We start from the raw sequence: 17,249 nt of genomic DNA on the forward strand, positions 1-17,249 counted from the left end.
ATTTTCCGAATTCTGTGTTACAAGTATCTCAACTTGCTTCTTCACTCTTGATTCGTGATGAGACTGTTTTGGCATCAACAGTATCTTCATCTGAATCGGGAAATATTTCCATATGATCCTTCTGTGGAAGTGAGAATCAGAACCCAATATACTATGCTCCTCCATCGTTCTTATGTTGGCAAGCAGTTCCATGTGCTCTTGGGTCATGACAGCCAAAATAGTATCCCAACATTTCTCAACAAGCATTGCTAGGAGGTTCTTGACCGTGACTTGGAATGGGTATACTATGCTTATGACAAATCAGCACGTCTTCCACAATGCTTTTTGCATGCAATTGCAACACTACAGATGGTGAATTAACCACCAAGGTCTCCAAGAAACCTAAAGTAGCTTTAATCTCTTCGCTCTGCTAGCAGTTGAAACAAGGTCAGGAAACTCATGAGTCAAACGAGCTAACCCATACAACGTAGCACTCATCATATTGCTATCCAGGCCTTCAGCTACCGGCCATCTTAAAAAACTTATGCAGCTTCTCGTTCCCAGAAGCATAGCAAATTTGGACAAGAATATCATATGCTTTATTTCTTGTACTTTGTGTTATTAAGTGCAAGAATTATGTGTTCCAGGAGAGAAGGTGCGGTACCGAGCCGCCACCGCTCTATTTCGCTCTTTAGCAGATAAACAACTACAAGATACAAGCACTCAAGCCTATGTTGTTTCGCTGAAGGGCTTTCAGGCCGCGCTTCATCATAAGTAGAATAAAAGCTTTGAGATTCCGTACGTTCAAGACAACCATCAGCATGCCTGACAGCCTGAGAACTATCGAAAGACGTTTGTATAGCTTCTCTGGAGGTAAACCTTTCTTGTCCTCTAATGCAAGCTTTAGTGTATTGAATAACACATCAACCTCTTCAACCTTCAAACCAGGCAAGAGCAAAACAGAAAACTATCGCTCTTGAGAAAAAGATCTCTAGAACTTTCCGGTTCACATTTCAAATCCATGAAACAATCTATATCTGATGAAAAGAGAAAACACTACAATGTGGTTGGCCCAACCTAATATTAGGCTTACATGAAGCCCATTCACTGACTCACAGTAACTTGGTGTTCAATGTAGGCAAACACTCAGTTGTCAAAAAAAAAATGTAGGCAAACACTCTAGCAGAGCTTACTACAAATACGGAACCTCATTCTTCACTATAGCTAGGTATCGTTTGCTATGGAGTCAAACATCAGGGCTATCAATAGATCAACAACCCCTGTTTATCAAATAGCAATGTCAACTTTATAGAACCATCAATCTGTATACATCGAACCAAATCGAAGGAGAGAAGGTAATAGGTATTCTCTAATCCCTAAAAGAATAACCAAATAACAGAACCAAAAGGGAACATATATACAGAAAGAAATTAGTATGGAAATGGAACTGCTACTCTGCAGGTACATTTACTATAGAATTCTCACTTCTCGGAAGGGGGTACGGATTCTGGGTTGATTTCACAGGAGTCAATGCCAGATGTGGTAGAGGTTGAGCAGAATGTTTGGACGGTCATTTGTGTTTGGACGGTCATTTGTGTTTGGGTCATAGTTGAACTGTCAGTTTCCCTCTGCCGATGGAGGTCTCTCATGGCCTTAAACCTCAAATCCTCCTTGTAGCTACTCGGTTCTGGGATCACGTCCGGAACGGCTATTTGTCCTTCAAGCATTTTGACCACCTCAGACATGCTAGGCCGAAGTGAAGCAGAGGCGTTTGTGCATATCAGAGCTACTTTGATCATGATCTCTGCTTCCTTTTTGTCAAACTCGGACCCTAACTTCTCATCGACTAGCTCCAACAAATTTCCAGATTGTTGCACATGACAACCCTGCACATGTTTATTGCAGTTTCACAGTGAATTACTAACAATGATAACAACCTTAATGCAATATATAATCAGCATATGGAAATGGTAAGAGTACCCAATCTAAAAGACAAACGCAATCATCACTTTGCATATAAGCATTGTTGTTCTTCCCACTAATAAGTTCCAAAGCCACTACTCCAAAACTGTAAACATCTGCTTTGTAGGTCAGGTGACCCCATAGTGCATATTCCGGTGCCATGTACCCTCTGCAAATCAAGATGACAAAATTTGTTACTCAGCTATAAAAAAATTGCCAACTTAGCTAGACATTATGGCAAGCATGGCAAAATAGCAACAATTATACTGACATGGTCCCAGCAACTCGGGTGCTTATGTGCGTCTTCTCCTCTTCATCGAGCTTTGCTAGTCCAAAGTCAGATATTTTAGGGTTTAAGTCCACATCAAGCAGCACATTAGTTGCTTTGATGTCCCGGTGAACAATTTTTAGTACAGATTCTTCATGAAGAAAAGCAAGTCCTCTTGCTATCCCAATACAAATCTTACGCCTTGTTGGCCAGTCCATTTTGATCTGAGTGACTCGACCTACAAAATATTCAAGAAATGATGCTTAGTTTAACCTTTTTTTTCATTCTAGAAACAACAGGGCAAACAAATTTCCAAAATAAAACAAAACTAAACTACTTAGAGAGTACACAGAAAGAAACCAAAACACAGAAAAGTAGAAACGAAAACAACTCAAGGCTTTACACTTTAGGTTATTGATCAGTTGCATCTTAATTCACTTTTGTACTTATACAGTTGAACAATGAACCGCATAAACTATTACTCACCAAACAAAGCTCGAGCAAGGTTATTGTTCTCCAAGTACTCATAGACCAGCAATAACTGACCTCCTTCGATACAGCATCCATGAAGTTTCACAAGATTCGGGTGTTGTAAACAAGATATCATGCCCATCTCATTTAAAAATTCACGATTTCCTTGCCTTGATTTAGAGGAAAGCTGCTTCACTGCTATCACCGTACCATCAGGCAATTGACCCTGTATCACAACTCCTATTCAGAATTATGTATGCCAATGCAAAAAGGGAGATCTATAATAGAACAAAAAGGTCAATGTATACATAACCAAAGTACCTTGTACACAGGACCAAAACCACCTTCTCCAATTTTGTTATCGTAATCAAAGTCGTTTGTGGCAGCTTGTAGTTGTTTTAAGGTGAAATTCCCCATCTGGGTATCAGATTCTTTTCCATCTGTCACCATGGAGGCACAAAAAAGGGAGTAAGCCAATTAGTGTCATGTAATCAATATAACTTCTTGCTTGAGAACTCAAGAAGTGCAATTGTTAAATTCTGTTTTCCCTTTCATTTCATTACTTGTGGAAACGATCAGTAGGACTCCACGAATCTGAATATGGGACATTTCAAATGATCAAGTACCTTTCTTTCTGCCCAGTTTTCCTGGTAAGTTGCCTCTCCACCATAGGATTCCTAAAACAAGAAATACTAGGCATAGTGCTCCTATTACAACCCCAATGACAATTTGAGTAGTTCCCTTATTTTTACCACTTGAGCAAGGTTTGGAATCTGCCAGTGTAACTATGAGTTAGCTTACAAGAATAAGATAAAGGAGAATCAAGGAATAATAATGGAAAACCTGATAAGCAAATTGTAAAAGAGGTTGAGAAGGGTTCACTAGAGCCTTCATACAAAACTATCATACAAGGATTAAAAGCAAATTCATTTCTTTACATGCATTGTAAGCAGTTGAATGACTCACCAGACTTCACTGAAATAGCAGAGACAAGGGGACCATAAACTCCACTGTCAGGAATCCTGGTTGTCCCTTTACCCGCAAAATAAAATCGGATCTCTAAGACATTATTTGTCACACTGATATTATGTTGTTTTAGTACTGGAGTTTGAGCCAACTTGGCCTGATCTTCAATATTGAAGTCCTTCCACCATAGTTTATCCTGAGACAAAGTTCTCAACAATAAATCTCTTTACTCCTTTAAAGAAACAATTCTAACAACGTAACTAGATACCTGAATATAGATATCAAATATGCGCCTCCCAAGAGTTGTGAATGTTTGGTTATTTGTAAACTGTATCTCCGCGAAGTGCAGACTTAGAGTATAGTCACCATTTTCTAAGCAGTAATGAAAATAAGTGATTGAAATTGGAGCTATGCGTGCCGTTGTATATAATTCAGAGTGATTCGAAGATGCCAGAGATAAAGAGTATCGTGTATTTTGGAAATCGTTGTCATCCAAGAAGTCTCCGGTGCTACTAAATCCCCAATAATGATCGTCATTGAAGAAATACTCTGCAGTGCCACCTTCAACTCCTCCATCTCCTAGATACAAAATGCTTTCTTTACTTTCTTTGACGGTAATATCATTCCCACCACAATTTACATGCAAACAAGTTGAATCTGGCATAATATAGCAAAAAGAATAATAAGTGAGAGCATCTGAACTCAACTTTGGGTAATCGAGTAATGAAAAAACAACGGTTAGAATTTAATCAATTTATGTATGCACGATTAATTTCATAACATTTATCTCTGAATTAACTTAATTGAGCCTGAACTGATTGTTTTTGCAAGAAAGACTTTAAAATCAGAAGTATGTTGAAGGATATTGACACTTAGTGTGCCTAGTCAAACTAGGATAAGTTCTATAGTTGTAATAGGAGAGGTTTCCTACTCCAAGTTCGATAAGGAATCCTTGTACTCTTAGATTATGCACTTGTAATCCCTATATATAGGGCTCCTATTCTCTATAATGAAACACACTTCTCTCATCAATCTCTCTCAATACCAATATACTTAAACACGTTATCAGCACGACTCTAGCCACACAAAGCAAAAGCCAAAACCCGAAAAGAAATCCCTATCACCAAAACTGCCGCAGCTCCTAGCCCGTGCTAGCCACCGCTGCAGCCCTTGCTGCCCCGCACGCCTCCGCAGCCCCTGCTGCCCCGCGCGCACCTCTGCAGCCCCTGCTGCCCCGCGCACACCTGCCTCCGCAGCCCCTACGCACACCTGCGTTCGCTGCTGCCTTGCCCGCACCGACTGCTGCCCCGCAACCGGCCTGCCTACTTCGCGCCCGTAGCCCCTGCACCCCTTGCTGCCCCTGCAGCACACCTGCAACTCGCTGCCACTGCAGCCCCTGCTGCCGCGCACCACTGCACACCTTTACTCGACTCGCTTCGTTCCATCACGCCTGCATCGACACGCGCGTGATCCAAAACCAAAAAGTAAGTATTCAAAAGAGTAAGTTTTGAAGTTCCTAAAATTTGAAATTTGAATATTTCTTCTTTTTCTCGGGGACTTAAAAACCTCCCTTCTTCTTCATCCCACCTTTCATAGAACGTGGGTTCGATTCAAAGCGGAATCGTGGGGATTCGCGCTATAAACGAACTAAGAGTGTTCGTAAAGACTTCAGACTAAGAGCGTCCGCAAGCATCGATTTATGACCTTATAAACATCATTGTTTCGGTCTAATCCAATTTTCTTGGAAATCGATTTCTTGGTAGCATAGCTCGGAAATCTTAATATTTAGTTGTCGTGGAAGTTTTAACTCCGAAACTAATATATTTCTTCTTCTTATTTCAGGATGTCGAAACTTGACTTTCCTGCACTTACCTCAACTGGCTCGGAATATCATAGTTGGGCCACGGATGTTGAGCACCATCTCACTTCAAAAGGGATCCTACCCTTAATTCAAGCTCCTAATCCTACTCTCATATTTGAGCGTACGGCTACGAACAATGCCACCGCCCTCATCTTGATGAGGCGCCACATGGATAAATCACTCCGATTGGAGTACATGGCAATCAAGGATGCTAGAGAATTATGGGTCGCGCTAGAAGAGCGATTTGGTAATATCAAGGATACCCTCCTCCCTGACTTGAAAGTTCAATGGGGCAATCTACGATTCGCCGACTTCAAGTCTGTAGCTGAATATAATTCAGAAGTTCTACGCCTCAAAACCATGTTGGGTTCTGTGGACAACCCGTCACAGAGCAAGAACTAATTGAGAAAACTCTCTCCACCTTCCCCGTCTCAGCAATTTTGCTCTCAAAGCAATATCGAACTGAATTCGATACTAGACGGATCACGAGATTTCATCAGCTCATTACTATTATGTCTGTAGCTGAAAAGCATGATAATATCCTCGTGAAGAATTATAATTCAAGGCCTATCGAAACTAAGAGCGTTCATGAGGCGAATTATAATAATGCACCCAAAGGAGGGCGCAAGGAGTGGAACCCTAAGAATAAGGGACACAACGGACATTCTGGTCCATATAACCGCCCTACAAAGGAAGGTACTCGTCAGAATGAAGGACGATCACGTGGCAATACATGGCAACGTGGGAGAGGAGGCCGTGGGGCTCCAGGACATGGAGGAACCTCCCAGGGCCGTGGGAATGGCACCAACTCCTATGGGGGACGCCACCCAAGTGCAAAAAATGCACCTCAATTAAAGGGAGGAAATCACAATGACATGTGTCATCGATGTGGATCTAGTGAGCACTGGTTCAAACAATGCAAAACAAGCAAACAATTGGCTGCGCATTACAAGGCATTTAGAGACTTCAGAGAGCATGAAGCCAATTTTGCCGAAAATATAGAAGAAGATGGTGATGATGCCAACGTCAATCTCACCATAGCGGACTTCAAATCTGACAAAGAATTGCACAAGGATGCTGCAGATTTTGATTAGTATAGTCCTTTACTTTTCCAAGAATTATGTAATGGCAATTATGCCTTAAATCAATAAAATGACTTATTGTATTAACTTTTTCCCTCTAGGCGTACTCAAGAGTACTTGTGATGTCTAGGCAAGGTTTGATCTGAGAGAACGGTTTTAAAAGTGAGCAACGCTCCACCAAAATCTCGCCTTACCTTACCTAGTCACAACTAAATTGAAATTACCGAACGGATTGAGTGACTACGATTTGTCTACAGTTTGATTTTTATATTGGATTAGATTTTGGTCAAGAAACTTTGATGTAATCATTGGCTATTTTAATAAAGTTTTCGATTTGTTCTATACAATGTCTTGGACATATTTTTAATTCGAACTTTATTATTTTTCAGTATGTTTCCTGGAGAGCTAGAATGCCTCGTGGATAGTGCAACTACACATACTATCCTTCGAAATAGACAGCTATTTCTATGGATGACACCATCTCGATCTTCCGTGACTACGATGGCTGGATCATCTCGATTGATCCATGGTCGAGGACCAGCCCAATTTATGTTGCCAAATGGCACGAGTTTAAATGTCACCGAAGCTCTTTATGCTCCTAGGGCAGGAAGAACCCTATTAAGCTTCAAAGATATAAGAGCCAATGGTTTTCATGTGGAAACACATTGTGAGAATGGACAAGAGTTCCTTTGCATCACCTCTAATGACTACGGACATAAACGAGTCTTAGAGAAACTTATGTGTCGCTCTAGTGGGTTGTATGCAACCACTATTCGAGTCATTGAATCCAACCATGTCATGAGAGATGATTTATGGGATTCCGACACATATAGGCCTTGGCACGACCGTTTGGGACACCCAGGTCGTGACATGATGATCCGTATATTAAAGACTTCACACGGACATCCCTTTTTCAGAACGAAAGGAAGTAAAACTCGAAATTTGGATCAAGGAGGAGCACCTGCACCTCACGGCGCCTTTCCCCCTCAAGTCCGGCCATCACCGGTCGGCGCCGCCATCCCCCTGCGGCCCAAGGGTGGCTTTGACGCCACCCCTACTCCCTTGACTCCAATTTTTACTCCTAAGGTCCATTGTGACTTCATGGCTCCACCAAAATCCTCATTGGTTGTTTCCAAAGCCCATCATTCGTTCTGCAAAGCCTGCTCTTTAGCAAAATTAGGATCGAGACCATTCTATGCAAAGGACACTAAAGAAAATATACCATTCTTGCAAAGAATCCAAGGTGATATTTGTGGACCTATTCAACCATCATGCGGACCATTTCGATATTTTATGGTATTGGTTGATGCATCGACACGCTGGTCACATGTCATGTTATTGTCCACAAGGAACGCTGCATTTGCTAAACTCCTAGCACAAATAATTAAGTTAAGGGCTCACCACCCTGATCATCCTATTAAGTCTATAAGATTAGACAATGCTGGAGAGTTTACATCAAAGACTTTTGATGATTATTGCATGTCCATTGGGATTGATGTTGAACATCCTGTTCCTCATGTTCATACCCAAAATGGTCTCGCAGAAGCCATCATTAAACGACTACAAATGGTTGCTCTAGCATTGGTGATGCGCACCAATCTCCCTATTTCTGCTTGGGGCTATGCAATATTGCATGCAGCTGTGCTTATTCGTCTGAGGCCTACTGCCACTCAACCCTTTTCTGCGTCCCAGATGGTGACTGGGTATGAGCCCAATGTCTCACACTTACGCATATTTGGGTGCGCAGTTTATGTGCCAATTGCGCTTCCACAGCGCACCAAAATAGGTCCTCAACGACGATTAGGCGTTTACGTTGGTTATGATTCTCCAACGATTATCCGCTACATAGAAGTATAGAACCCTTGACAGGCGATCTCTTTACCGCAAGATTTGCGGATTGTCACTTCGATGAGACAGTCTTCCCATCGTTAGGGGGAGATAAGAACATCAATGTTCAACAGGAACGACCGAAATTATCGTGGTCTGTCCCCACTCTGTCTCATCTTGATCCCCGAACCGCACAGTCCGAAATTGAAGTGCGGAGAATCCTCGATCTTCAGAACGTAGCAGAATCGATGCCTGATGCGTTTTCTGATATCGCTAAAGTGACGAGATCACACATACCTGCTGCAAACGTGCCTGCAAGGATTGATGTCCCTAAAAGTAGAGGACATGACGCCAACTCAAGAATGCATGAGCATGGCGCCAACGTCCCATCTCTCAATGATGGTGACGTTATGGCTAGGCCCACGGCTCCCGCCAGGAAGCGCGGGAGGCCCATAGGTTCGATGGATTCTCACCCAAGAAAGAAAGCGAGTTTGGCACAAAATAATCTATTAATCATCGATATAAATAATCCATCTCATGAGAATATTCCGGATTATGGTTATGTCCAAGAGACATCATTGGGGGACGCTCCAATGTCAGAACCAACTCCAGAGAATAGAGAGATCTCCATAAATTACACTAGTGTACATGAGACGATGGATAGAAATTCTATGGCGATTGATGATGCATTTGCATATCATATTGCGAAAGGGATTATAGAATATGATGATATCGAACCTCGCTCTGTTGAAGAATGTCAACGAAGAGCAGATTGGCCTAAATGGAAAGATGCGATCCAGGTTGAATTGGATTCACTAACAAAGAGACAGGTATTTGGGCCTGTAACGCAGACACCCCCAAGTGTAAAGCCTATTGGCCATAAATGGGTCTTTGTTAGAAAGCGTAATGAGAAAAATGAGGTGGTAAGATATAAAGCCCGCCTTGTGGCGCAAGGTTTCTCACAACGCCCTGGAATCGACTACGAGGAGACATATTCTCCCGTAATGGACGTTATAACGTTCCGCTACCTTGTCAGCTTGGTAGTTTCCGAAAAACTTGACATGCAGCTTATGGATGTGGTTACAGCATATCTCTATGGGGATCTAGATTCAGAGATATATATGAAGGTTCCAGATGGACTTCAATTACCCAAATCAAGTGGCTCTAAACCACGGAGCGCGTTTTCAATAAGATTAAAACGCTCACTGTATGGATTAAAACAGTCTGGACGGATGTGGTATAACCGTCTAAGTGACTACTTGATTGGGAAGGGATATATTAACAATGAAATATGCCCATGCGTGTTCATTAAAAGAACAAGTTCCGGATTTGCAATCGTAGCAGTTTATGTCGATGACATGAACCTAATTGGAACTCTGGATGAGTTAAAGGAAACTGCTAATTACTTGAAATCCGAATTTGAGATGAAAGATCTTGGGAAAACACGGTTTTGTCTCGGTTTAGAACTCGAGCACCGTAGTGATGGGATTTTGATCCATCAGTCTGCATATACTCAGAAAATTCTAAGGCGCTTTAATGAAGATAAAGCAAAGCCTGCGAGTACTCCCATGATCGGCCGTAGTCTTGAGCCCGGAAAAGATCCGTTTCGTCCAAGGGATGAGGACGAAGAACCCTTAGAGGCCGAAGTGCCCTATTTAAGTGCAATAGGCGCATTATTGTACTTAGCTCAATGCACAAGACCGGATATCTCATTCGCAGTGAACTTGTTAGCTCGACACAGCTCTGCGCCAACGCGCCGCCATTGGATTGGTGTAAAGACCATTTTTCGATACCTAAGAGGTACGATTGATATGGGTCTATTCTATCCCTACAGAGAGAAAAGGAATGACGGAAAATTGGGATCGAACCCCAAAAGGCAAAACGCCCCCGTCCATGGAATGGCCGCCGGCCATGTTGCCGCCGCCGGCGCCGCCGCCGCTCATGGTGGCCGGCGTCCTCCTATCTCCCTCCATCAAAACGACAATGATGTCTTGATGGGTTTTGCTGATGCAGGGTACCTCTCTGACCCTCACAAAGGTCGCTCCCAAACAGGTTATGTCTTTACCATGGGAAGCACTGCGATATCTTGGAGGTCTACGAAACAGACCCTTGTTGCTACTTCCTCAAATCATGCAGAGATTATTGCTCTACATGAAGCTGTACGTGAATGTGTATGGCTAAGGTTTGTAATTCGACACATTCAAGGAAGTTGTGGTTTGAAGTCTACCACAGATGAACCTACATGCATTTATGAGGATAATGCAGCTTGTATTGAACAAATGAAGTTAGGTTTCATCAAGGGCGACAACACCAAGCATATATCGCCTAAGTTCTTTTATAATCAGCAACAACAATCACTTCTAAAGATTGAAGTGAATCAAATCCGATCAGAGGATAATATAGCGGACTTATTCACTAAGTCGTTACCTAAATCCACCTTCGAGAAACATGTGAAGAGTATCGGATTAAGAAGGTTATCCGAACTCCCATGATTGTAGCAATCAGGGGGAGATTTCGACATCAGGGGGAGTTACTCAGTCTCGAAGGATCAAGGACGTGTTGCACTCTTTTCTCCTCCTCGAGTTCATTTTTATCCCACAGGGTTTTTCACTTGAGCAAGGTTTTTAACGAGGCAACGGATGAAGCGTCACCACCAAGTTTGAGCGGCACAAGGGGGAGTGTTGAAGGATATTGACACTTAGTGTGCCTAGTCAAACTAGGATAAGTTCTATAGTTGTAATAGGAGAGGTTTCCTACTCCAAGTTAGATAAGGAATCCTTGTACTCTTAGATTATGCACTTGTAATCCCTATATATAGGGCTCCTATTCTCTATAATGAAACACACTTCTCTCATCAATCTCTCTCAATACCAATATACTTAAACAAAGTATTTACTTTTTGGGGTGTACAATCTTTATCGGTTACCATTTTATAACTAGTTTTGCTTGTAGAGCATTGCACGACATTCTAATTTCTAACCAATTTGAACAAAAAGAAAAATTCAAACCAATTAGAATATACACTTACAACGAGGACAAATCAAATTCTTCAAGCACGGAAGACCTCTCCCTCTGTGACGAGCGAGTGAAATATGTTAGCAACGATTGTACACCATACAGATATTGAACATCTTGACTTAGAATGGAAAGAACAGAAACAAACTCAGGTAGAGAGAAATAGTATCTTACAAGTTGGTCTCTGATGAAGAGCTTCGAAACAAGTTCAGGTTTAGATTCCTAATAACAGGAAAAGTGGTCAAATAACCCAGTTAAATCGATATAAACCAGCAAAAATTACATAACTATTCACTAGAGAGTATTCTGACTTGTTCTCCTGACAAGCAGGTTCCTCAGGGCCTTGCCATGTGAAGTTATTGTACGAAAGATCACTGCATAAAAGCATAAATAGTAAAGGTTACTCTCTTTTTAATTTAAGTATACAAGGTCGAAGTGATGATGTCCTAGAATTCCAATGAGTAATAATATACACATGAGAAAGTAAATTGCATATATGAATAGAGAAAAAGGAATAATATGAAGCATCCAAAATGACGACACATACACATTGCTTCCATCTATGAAGATTGAGTCTGGTACACTTCCACTCAGAGAGTTGCCAGTTAAGAATCTACAGAAAGCAGCACCAAACAAAAATCATACATAAAACAAAAATCAAAATCTAAGCAGACACCAAACCTAAATAGTAAGCTTGCATTTGTTTGATCTTGTATGACCATTGTTTGAGCTATAAAATCAAAATATCCGAAACTTATGTAGGTGCATTTGTGTGCCCATATGTGTGACACAGCACTTTTGTCCCTTCCCCAGCAAGATGTCTCAGCATTTTCCAGAAACTTTTAAGGGAAAAAGCCACATGCAATGGACCTTGCAGTTTATAAGTGAATCAAGCAAGAATTTCTACTTACAGGAATCTCAAACGCTTTAAGCTGATTGTGGTTGGAATTTCTCCTATCAACTTGTTAAAACTCAGATCCCTATCACCATACAAAAATATAATCAACGTCCATTTACGGTCATCAACATCACATGTAATCAATATATTATCTTCGCAAGCTTTACTTACAGCATTTCCAGTTTCTGCAGTGTCCATAGGTAAGGAGGGATCTCTCCAGAAATGTTACAGTTTCTCAGTATCCTAAAATACATAACGGAGTTGTATTAACAAACCCTTATCAAATATAAAAAAAAACATGTTCACCATATCTGATAATTCAAATACTAGACTTACAATTTGACTAGGCCAGTCTTGTTTTTCAACATAGGAAAATCCTGCTCTGTTCCATTTATATCACTAATCCTCCTATATAGATATGACACCACAACAGGAAAAAGAAAGGATTAGTTCACTAAAAAAAAAAAAAAAGGAAAAAAGGAATCCTAAACAAAATTGAAAAGGCCTTTTACTTACAACTGTTCTAAATTACTCAGGAGAGATATGTTTGACGGGATAGGTCCACGAAGCCCACTCCCATGTATTTCTCTTCAAATCCAAATAATGTATAAATTAAACATACAAAATAAGTTTGAAATCATAGGGTCGCCTATGAATACAAAAGATAGCCTTAAAGACAGGTGAAAATTGCATCAGAAGAAAAGATCTTACAATCTATTGAGTTGTTTCCAATTCTGTATAAAATCAGGTATAGTCCCATTGAAGTTGTTATCATTTATCCTACTGCATTGGACAATAAAATTAATGGTATTATTTTGGCGTGTAAACCACTTTTGTATATTATAAGAAAAGCAAATGCAGTAAAAACTTACAAGTCTGTTAGATTTCTTAGCCCAGCGAATGTCTTTGGTATGTTTCCAGTCAAATAATTGGAGGACAATATCCTGAAATTACAATACCAAAGCAACAACAACTTTTACCTATCATTCATCCTTCCGCAATGGTAACAGAGTATTGAAAAATCAAGACTCAAAGTTCCCGAGAAAGAAAAATGTTCCTTACAGACTTTCCAAGTTGATTAAACTCCCAAGCTGAGGAGGAACAACTCCAGAGAATTGATTTGCTTCAAGACTCCTGATTATTTTAAAACAAAAGAAAGATTGTTGATACTAGAAATAGATGATGATGACAGTAAACGACCCAATCTACAAGGTCAATAACTGAGAAAAATTCATAAAACTCACAGATATCTGAGAGTGGTAATATTTGCCAGCTCCACTGGAATCTCCCCTGATAAGCGATTTACAACAAGAGAGCTGCACAGGCCTTCGAATTAATTGGTAGAACTAGAACAACCAACTCAAAATATATGATCAAAAACATTGAGAGAGCTCACATTGAAGTTAACTGCATTGAACCCCATTCTGCTGGTATTGTACCACTAAGATAATTGTAAACCAAATCACTGCACAAAGATGAAAAAAGTTGGAAGGCATTCAGCAAAAAATAACTATTTCAGAAATGTCATCAGACATCATTTTTCAAGTCTTGAGCTATATAAATGCTCTTACACTTCTCTAAGGTAATGTAGTTTCACCAGTTGAGGTGGAAGCGTGCCAGGTAGACTAAACCTCTTGAGGACCCTGTCAGATTAAAATATATGAATTCAAGTACTAATCAGAGAACAATATTAACAAGAAAGCAGAATGATAATAACAGAGATTGCTTTGAAATTAATGATTGTGGTGTTCATTTACAATTATCTTCTCTTTGTGAGAAAATCCTTCTTTTGTACGGTAATAATATTGGCAACTATACTAACCTCCAATAGATTAAGGTGAAAATCATCAAAAAATTAAACTTCTACCTCCAATGCCAAACCATCTTGGCACCTACCATTAGATCAGTTTAGCTGAGAACTTCTAGCACCTAGTAGATAAGGAAGGTCAAGGTAAGTTCTCGCAATGCAAGGAGGTAGTGACTTCACTTAACCCCATCAGAGGTCAGTATAGTTTACCTTATGCAGTATAGATATCAATCAAGTATAACAACCTCAATCGTTTTTTTTTTTTCCTGGTAAAGTTAATATCAAAATACCAACCTGTATCGTGATGTATAATCATGTATTGAAATATAAAAGCATCTAGCAATAAGATGAGAGAAGTATACAGCTTTACGACGTGATGGACAGTGCTGTTGCCTTCACATTCAATGCTACTCTCAGCATCCTTTGGCGGTTCCGTCGTTACCCCAACCATTTCAATTTGGCAAGAACCACCATTGAACTTCCAATACTTAGCACCCAGTGTACGAGTAATTTCTTCCAGAGCATCAACTATCCACATTCAAACCACATAACATGATGAATATGTATATTGAAGAGGGAATGGAAGCAAACCAAGTTTAATACTTTAATTTTGACACTTAGGCAGCACATGAAAGCAAAACATGTTAAACCAATATAAAACAAAATCAAAAAACTGATGCCCAAAGTAAGAGAGCCCCTCAAAACAGTGAAGCCTTTATCAGAATTCGGTTGCTACACACCAATTTACCATTACAGATACCTTTAAATGAGAATTAATGAAACCAATTCCAAAGCCTAGAACTTTATGCACAAGTAAATGGCCAAATGAGAAATTCTAGCCAGAAAAGAAACAAAAACTATTGATCCTTAAGAAAAACGAAGAAAAACTAAGTGGGTGTGTGTAAAGCTCTGTGCTGGTACCCAAGAACCCAAATTTAGCCCAATAAATCCTACATTTTCTCATCAACCGAACAAAGGGTTTAAGCAATAGAACAAGGAACTGGGTCTTACTTTCATCTTGGGGAACTTCAGACTCGGCAAATCTCAACAAGCTGAATAAGCAGGTTAACAAAGTGAGCAATATAAAAAGCAAGCGGCTTTTGCTTCTGGGTAGCATGATGATGAAGACTGGAGAATAAAGATTGAAGCTTTTGGGCAGTAGTGAAATAAGTTGTGCAGGACTGGTAGGGGGAATGTGTTATCTTCTAGATGCTGATTTACAATGTACTAGTCAGACAAGCAACGTTTGAAGTTTGAACTCTGAACTATTTGGTGAAAACGACCATGGGGGTGACTGTGGACGTCTTAGGTTGGACTATGTTTTGTCCTCTTCCTAATTTATTCAATTCTGATTGCTGTAGTTTGCTCATAAAATATGTATATTTTCAGGATTTAAATAAACAAGGTTAAATTGTTTATATAATTAATTAGCTATGATTTTGTGAAAATGAGTGAACATGGTTCCGATGATAAATAAGTAAATAACCAATGAATAAATTTGAAGATAAGATACACAAATACAAAATAGACATGTGAGTCTTGTTTGGATTATTATTAATTATATAGTTCCGAGGAGCTAGGATTTTGCATGCAGAACCCAGAAAATGACAGTACAGGATACGATGGCCCCATGGACCCGAATCACCTGATGGCCGGGCACCGTACAGTTTGCTCAATTCCACGCCGCCAAATATTATTATCATTTATGACTATTTTGCTTTCAGGCTTTGTTAGTTTGTTTAACTAACCAATAAGCTTAGAATTTTAGACGCAAGATAGGACTTGATAAGATGGGAGTATTTTGCAATGTTTTATGAGATACTGATCCATAACATATTAAATACTAGCTGATCCAACAGTAAGAAAATTAGATACATGGTGGATTTTGGTCACTTTATATTGTTTCAGCTTTAACAACATCAATCGTCATACATCCGAGCATCATGTCAAGTGTATGAACATTTTCTGAATAGATTGGTTTCAGTGTGACTCAGTTTCAACATCTCGATATCTATTTCTACCTAAGATTATCACTCAATTTCCACATAAATTAACTGAAAAACAAAAAAACAAATAAAGAGAGAAAATTTAGTGTTCACTCCATTTTGTTGATGAAGAGGCCAACTCTTATTAACTGATGTATTCTTGTTTGATAAGATTGATTGTTGTTAAGAATTAAACTAAACTAATGTCCATTTAAGATAGATATTTGCAACTTGGCTATATTTGTTTGTCAACAACTTCACATAAACTCTTCAACTAATTTCCACGCTAGCTTTATAGATCATTGGCACCATCTTTTCTCAGTTTTCATGCGCATGCCAACGGCATTTCATTATTCAAACTTAGGTCGACGTCTAGGAGTTCGAACCAAAACAAGAATTCAATGGCATATGCAGCTGCTCACACTTGGAGAATGAACAAGCAAGTTTTACTTCGTCTATAATAAATCACTTTTCTTTGATTAAGCTAGCTAATTAAGAATAATCAAGCCAACAGTCCAACACGTGGAATAATGAAGACAACTTCTACTTTGAATGGGTTGACGTCTACTTTGAATAATCAAGTCGACTATAGTTGTTTTTCTTTTCTTTTCTTTTTCTCTAATGAAGAAATGAAAGTTACAAAGAAGAGCCACGGTTACGACTAAAACCCAAATGAAAGAAGAGAACTACTCCAAGTCATCACTTGACATGTATAACCAATATTTGTTGTTCAGTTTAAACTTCAAAGGAGATTTGAGTGACTAGCTTGCTTTGTTTAATTAGGCACGACCTTACGAGAAGAAATCACTAGTATGAACTCGAGGATTTCGAGGGGTTTTGAAATTTGGCCCAGTTTGTAACATGCCTTGACTAGCAGATGTCCTTTTTCATGAAAAAAAAAAGGGTTTTTTACTTCAACAGTGTCTGAACTCTTCGACGACTTTTGAAATGATACTTGAACTTTCAAAGTTATCAATGTGATACATGAACTCATTTTTTCGTATCAACGTCGTACCTGCGGTCGATTTCCGTCACAGAAACGTTAACTATGACCACGTGCCTAGCACGTGAGGCACAAAATAAGGGTAAAAATGACATTTCCCACTTCCTTTAGTTCTTCACGGGGTT

The 17,249-nt window shown here is 39.8% G+C and overlaps 1 protein-coding gene across 2 annotated transcripts; it reads right to left on the reverse strand.

Annotated features, from left to right (window-relative positions):
• Positions 1-1,192: 1,192 nt before the first annotated feature.
• Positions 1,193-15,393, reverse strand: LOC133729386 (probable LRR receptor-like serine/threonine-protein kinase RFK1). Of its 2 annotated transcripts, XM_062156902.1 has the most exons (24): positions 15,148-15,393; positions 14,499-14,664; positions 13,901-13,972; positions 13,726-13,794; positions 13,574-13,645; positions 13,392-13,463; positions 13,202-13,273; positions 13,041-13,112; positions 12,846-12,917; positions 12,666-12,737; positions 12,501-12,572; positions 12,343-12,411; positions 11,979-12,044; positions 11,743-11,805; positions 11,606-11,653; positions 11,445-11,488; positions 3,915-4,303; positions 3,647-3,842; positions 3,307-3,453; positions 3,002-3,120; positions 2,696-2,906; positions 2,213-2,447; positions 1,960-2,110; positions 1,193-1,865 (listed from the first exon to the last, which is right to left on the reverse strand). In XM_062156902.1, the coding sequence occupies exons 1-24, from the start codon at positions 15,251-15,253 to the stop codon at positions 1,461-1,463; spliced, it is 3,060 nt and encodes a 1,019-aa protein (XP_062012886.1). In that variant the 5' UTR covers positions 15,254-15,393; the 3' UTR covers positions 1,193-1,460. The 2 variants fall into 2 exon arrangements, with proteins under 2 accessions (XP_062012886.1, XP_062012887.1); XM_062156903.1 differs by lacking the exons at positions 14,499-14,664; positions 15,148-15,393 and adding an exon at positions 14,197-14,401.
• Between the last annotated feature and the right edge of the window lie 1,856 nt (positions 15,394-17,249).

This window comes from Rosa rugosa, chromosome 2, assembly GCF_958449725.1.
Source record: "Rosa rugosa chromosome 2, drRosRugo1.1, whole genome shotgun sequence".
Classification (NCBI taxonomy): Eukaryota; Viridiplantae; Streptophyta; class Magnoliopsida; order Rosales; family Rosaceae; genus Rosa; species Rosa rugosa.

Excerpts from the sequence above, each read along its gene's own strand:
- LOC133729386 (XM_062156902.1), bottom strand. The coding sequence starts at position 15,253 with ATGCTACCCAGAAGCAAAAGCCGCTTGCTTTTTATATTGCTCACTTTG. Across the intron at positions 13,464-13,573 it reads ATTACCACTCTCAGATATCT|GAGTCTTGAAGCAAATCAAT; the intron begins GTGAGTTTTATG and ends TAAAATAATCAG. Across the intron at positions 3,843-3,914 it reads TATTTGATATCTATATTCAG|GATAAACTATGGTGGAAGGA; the intron begins GTATCTAGTTAC and ends ACTTTGTCTCAG.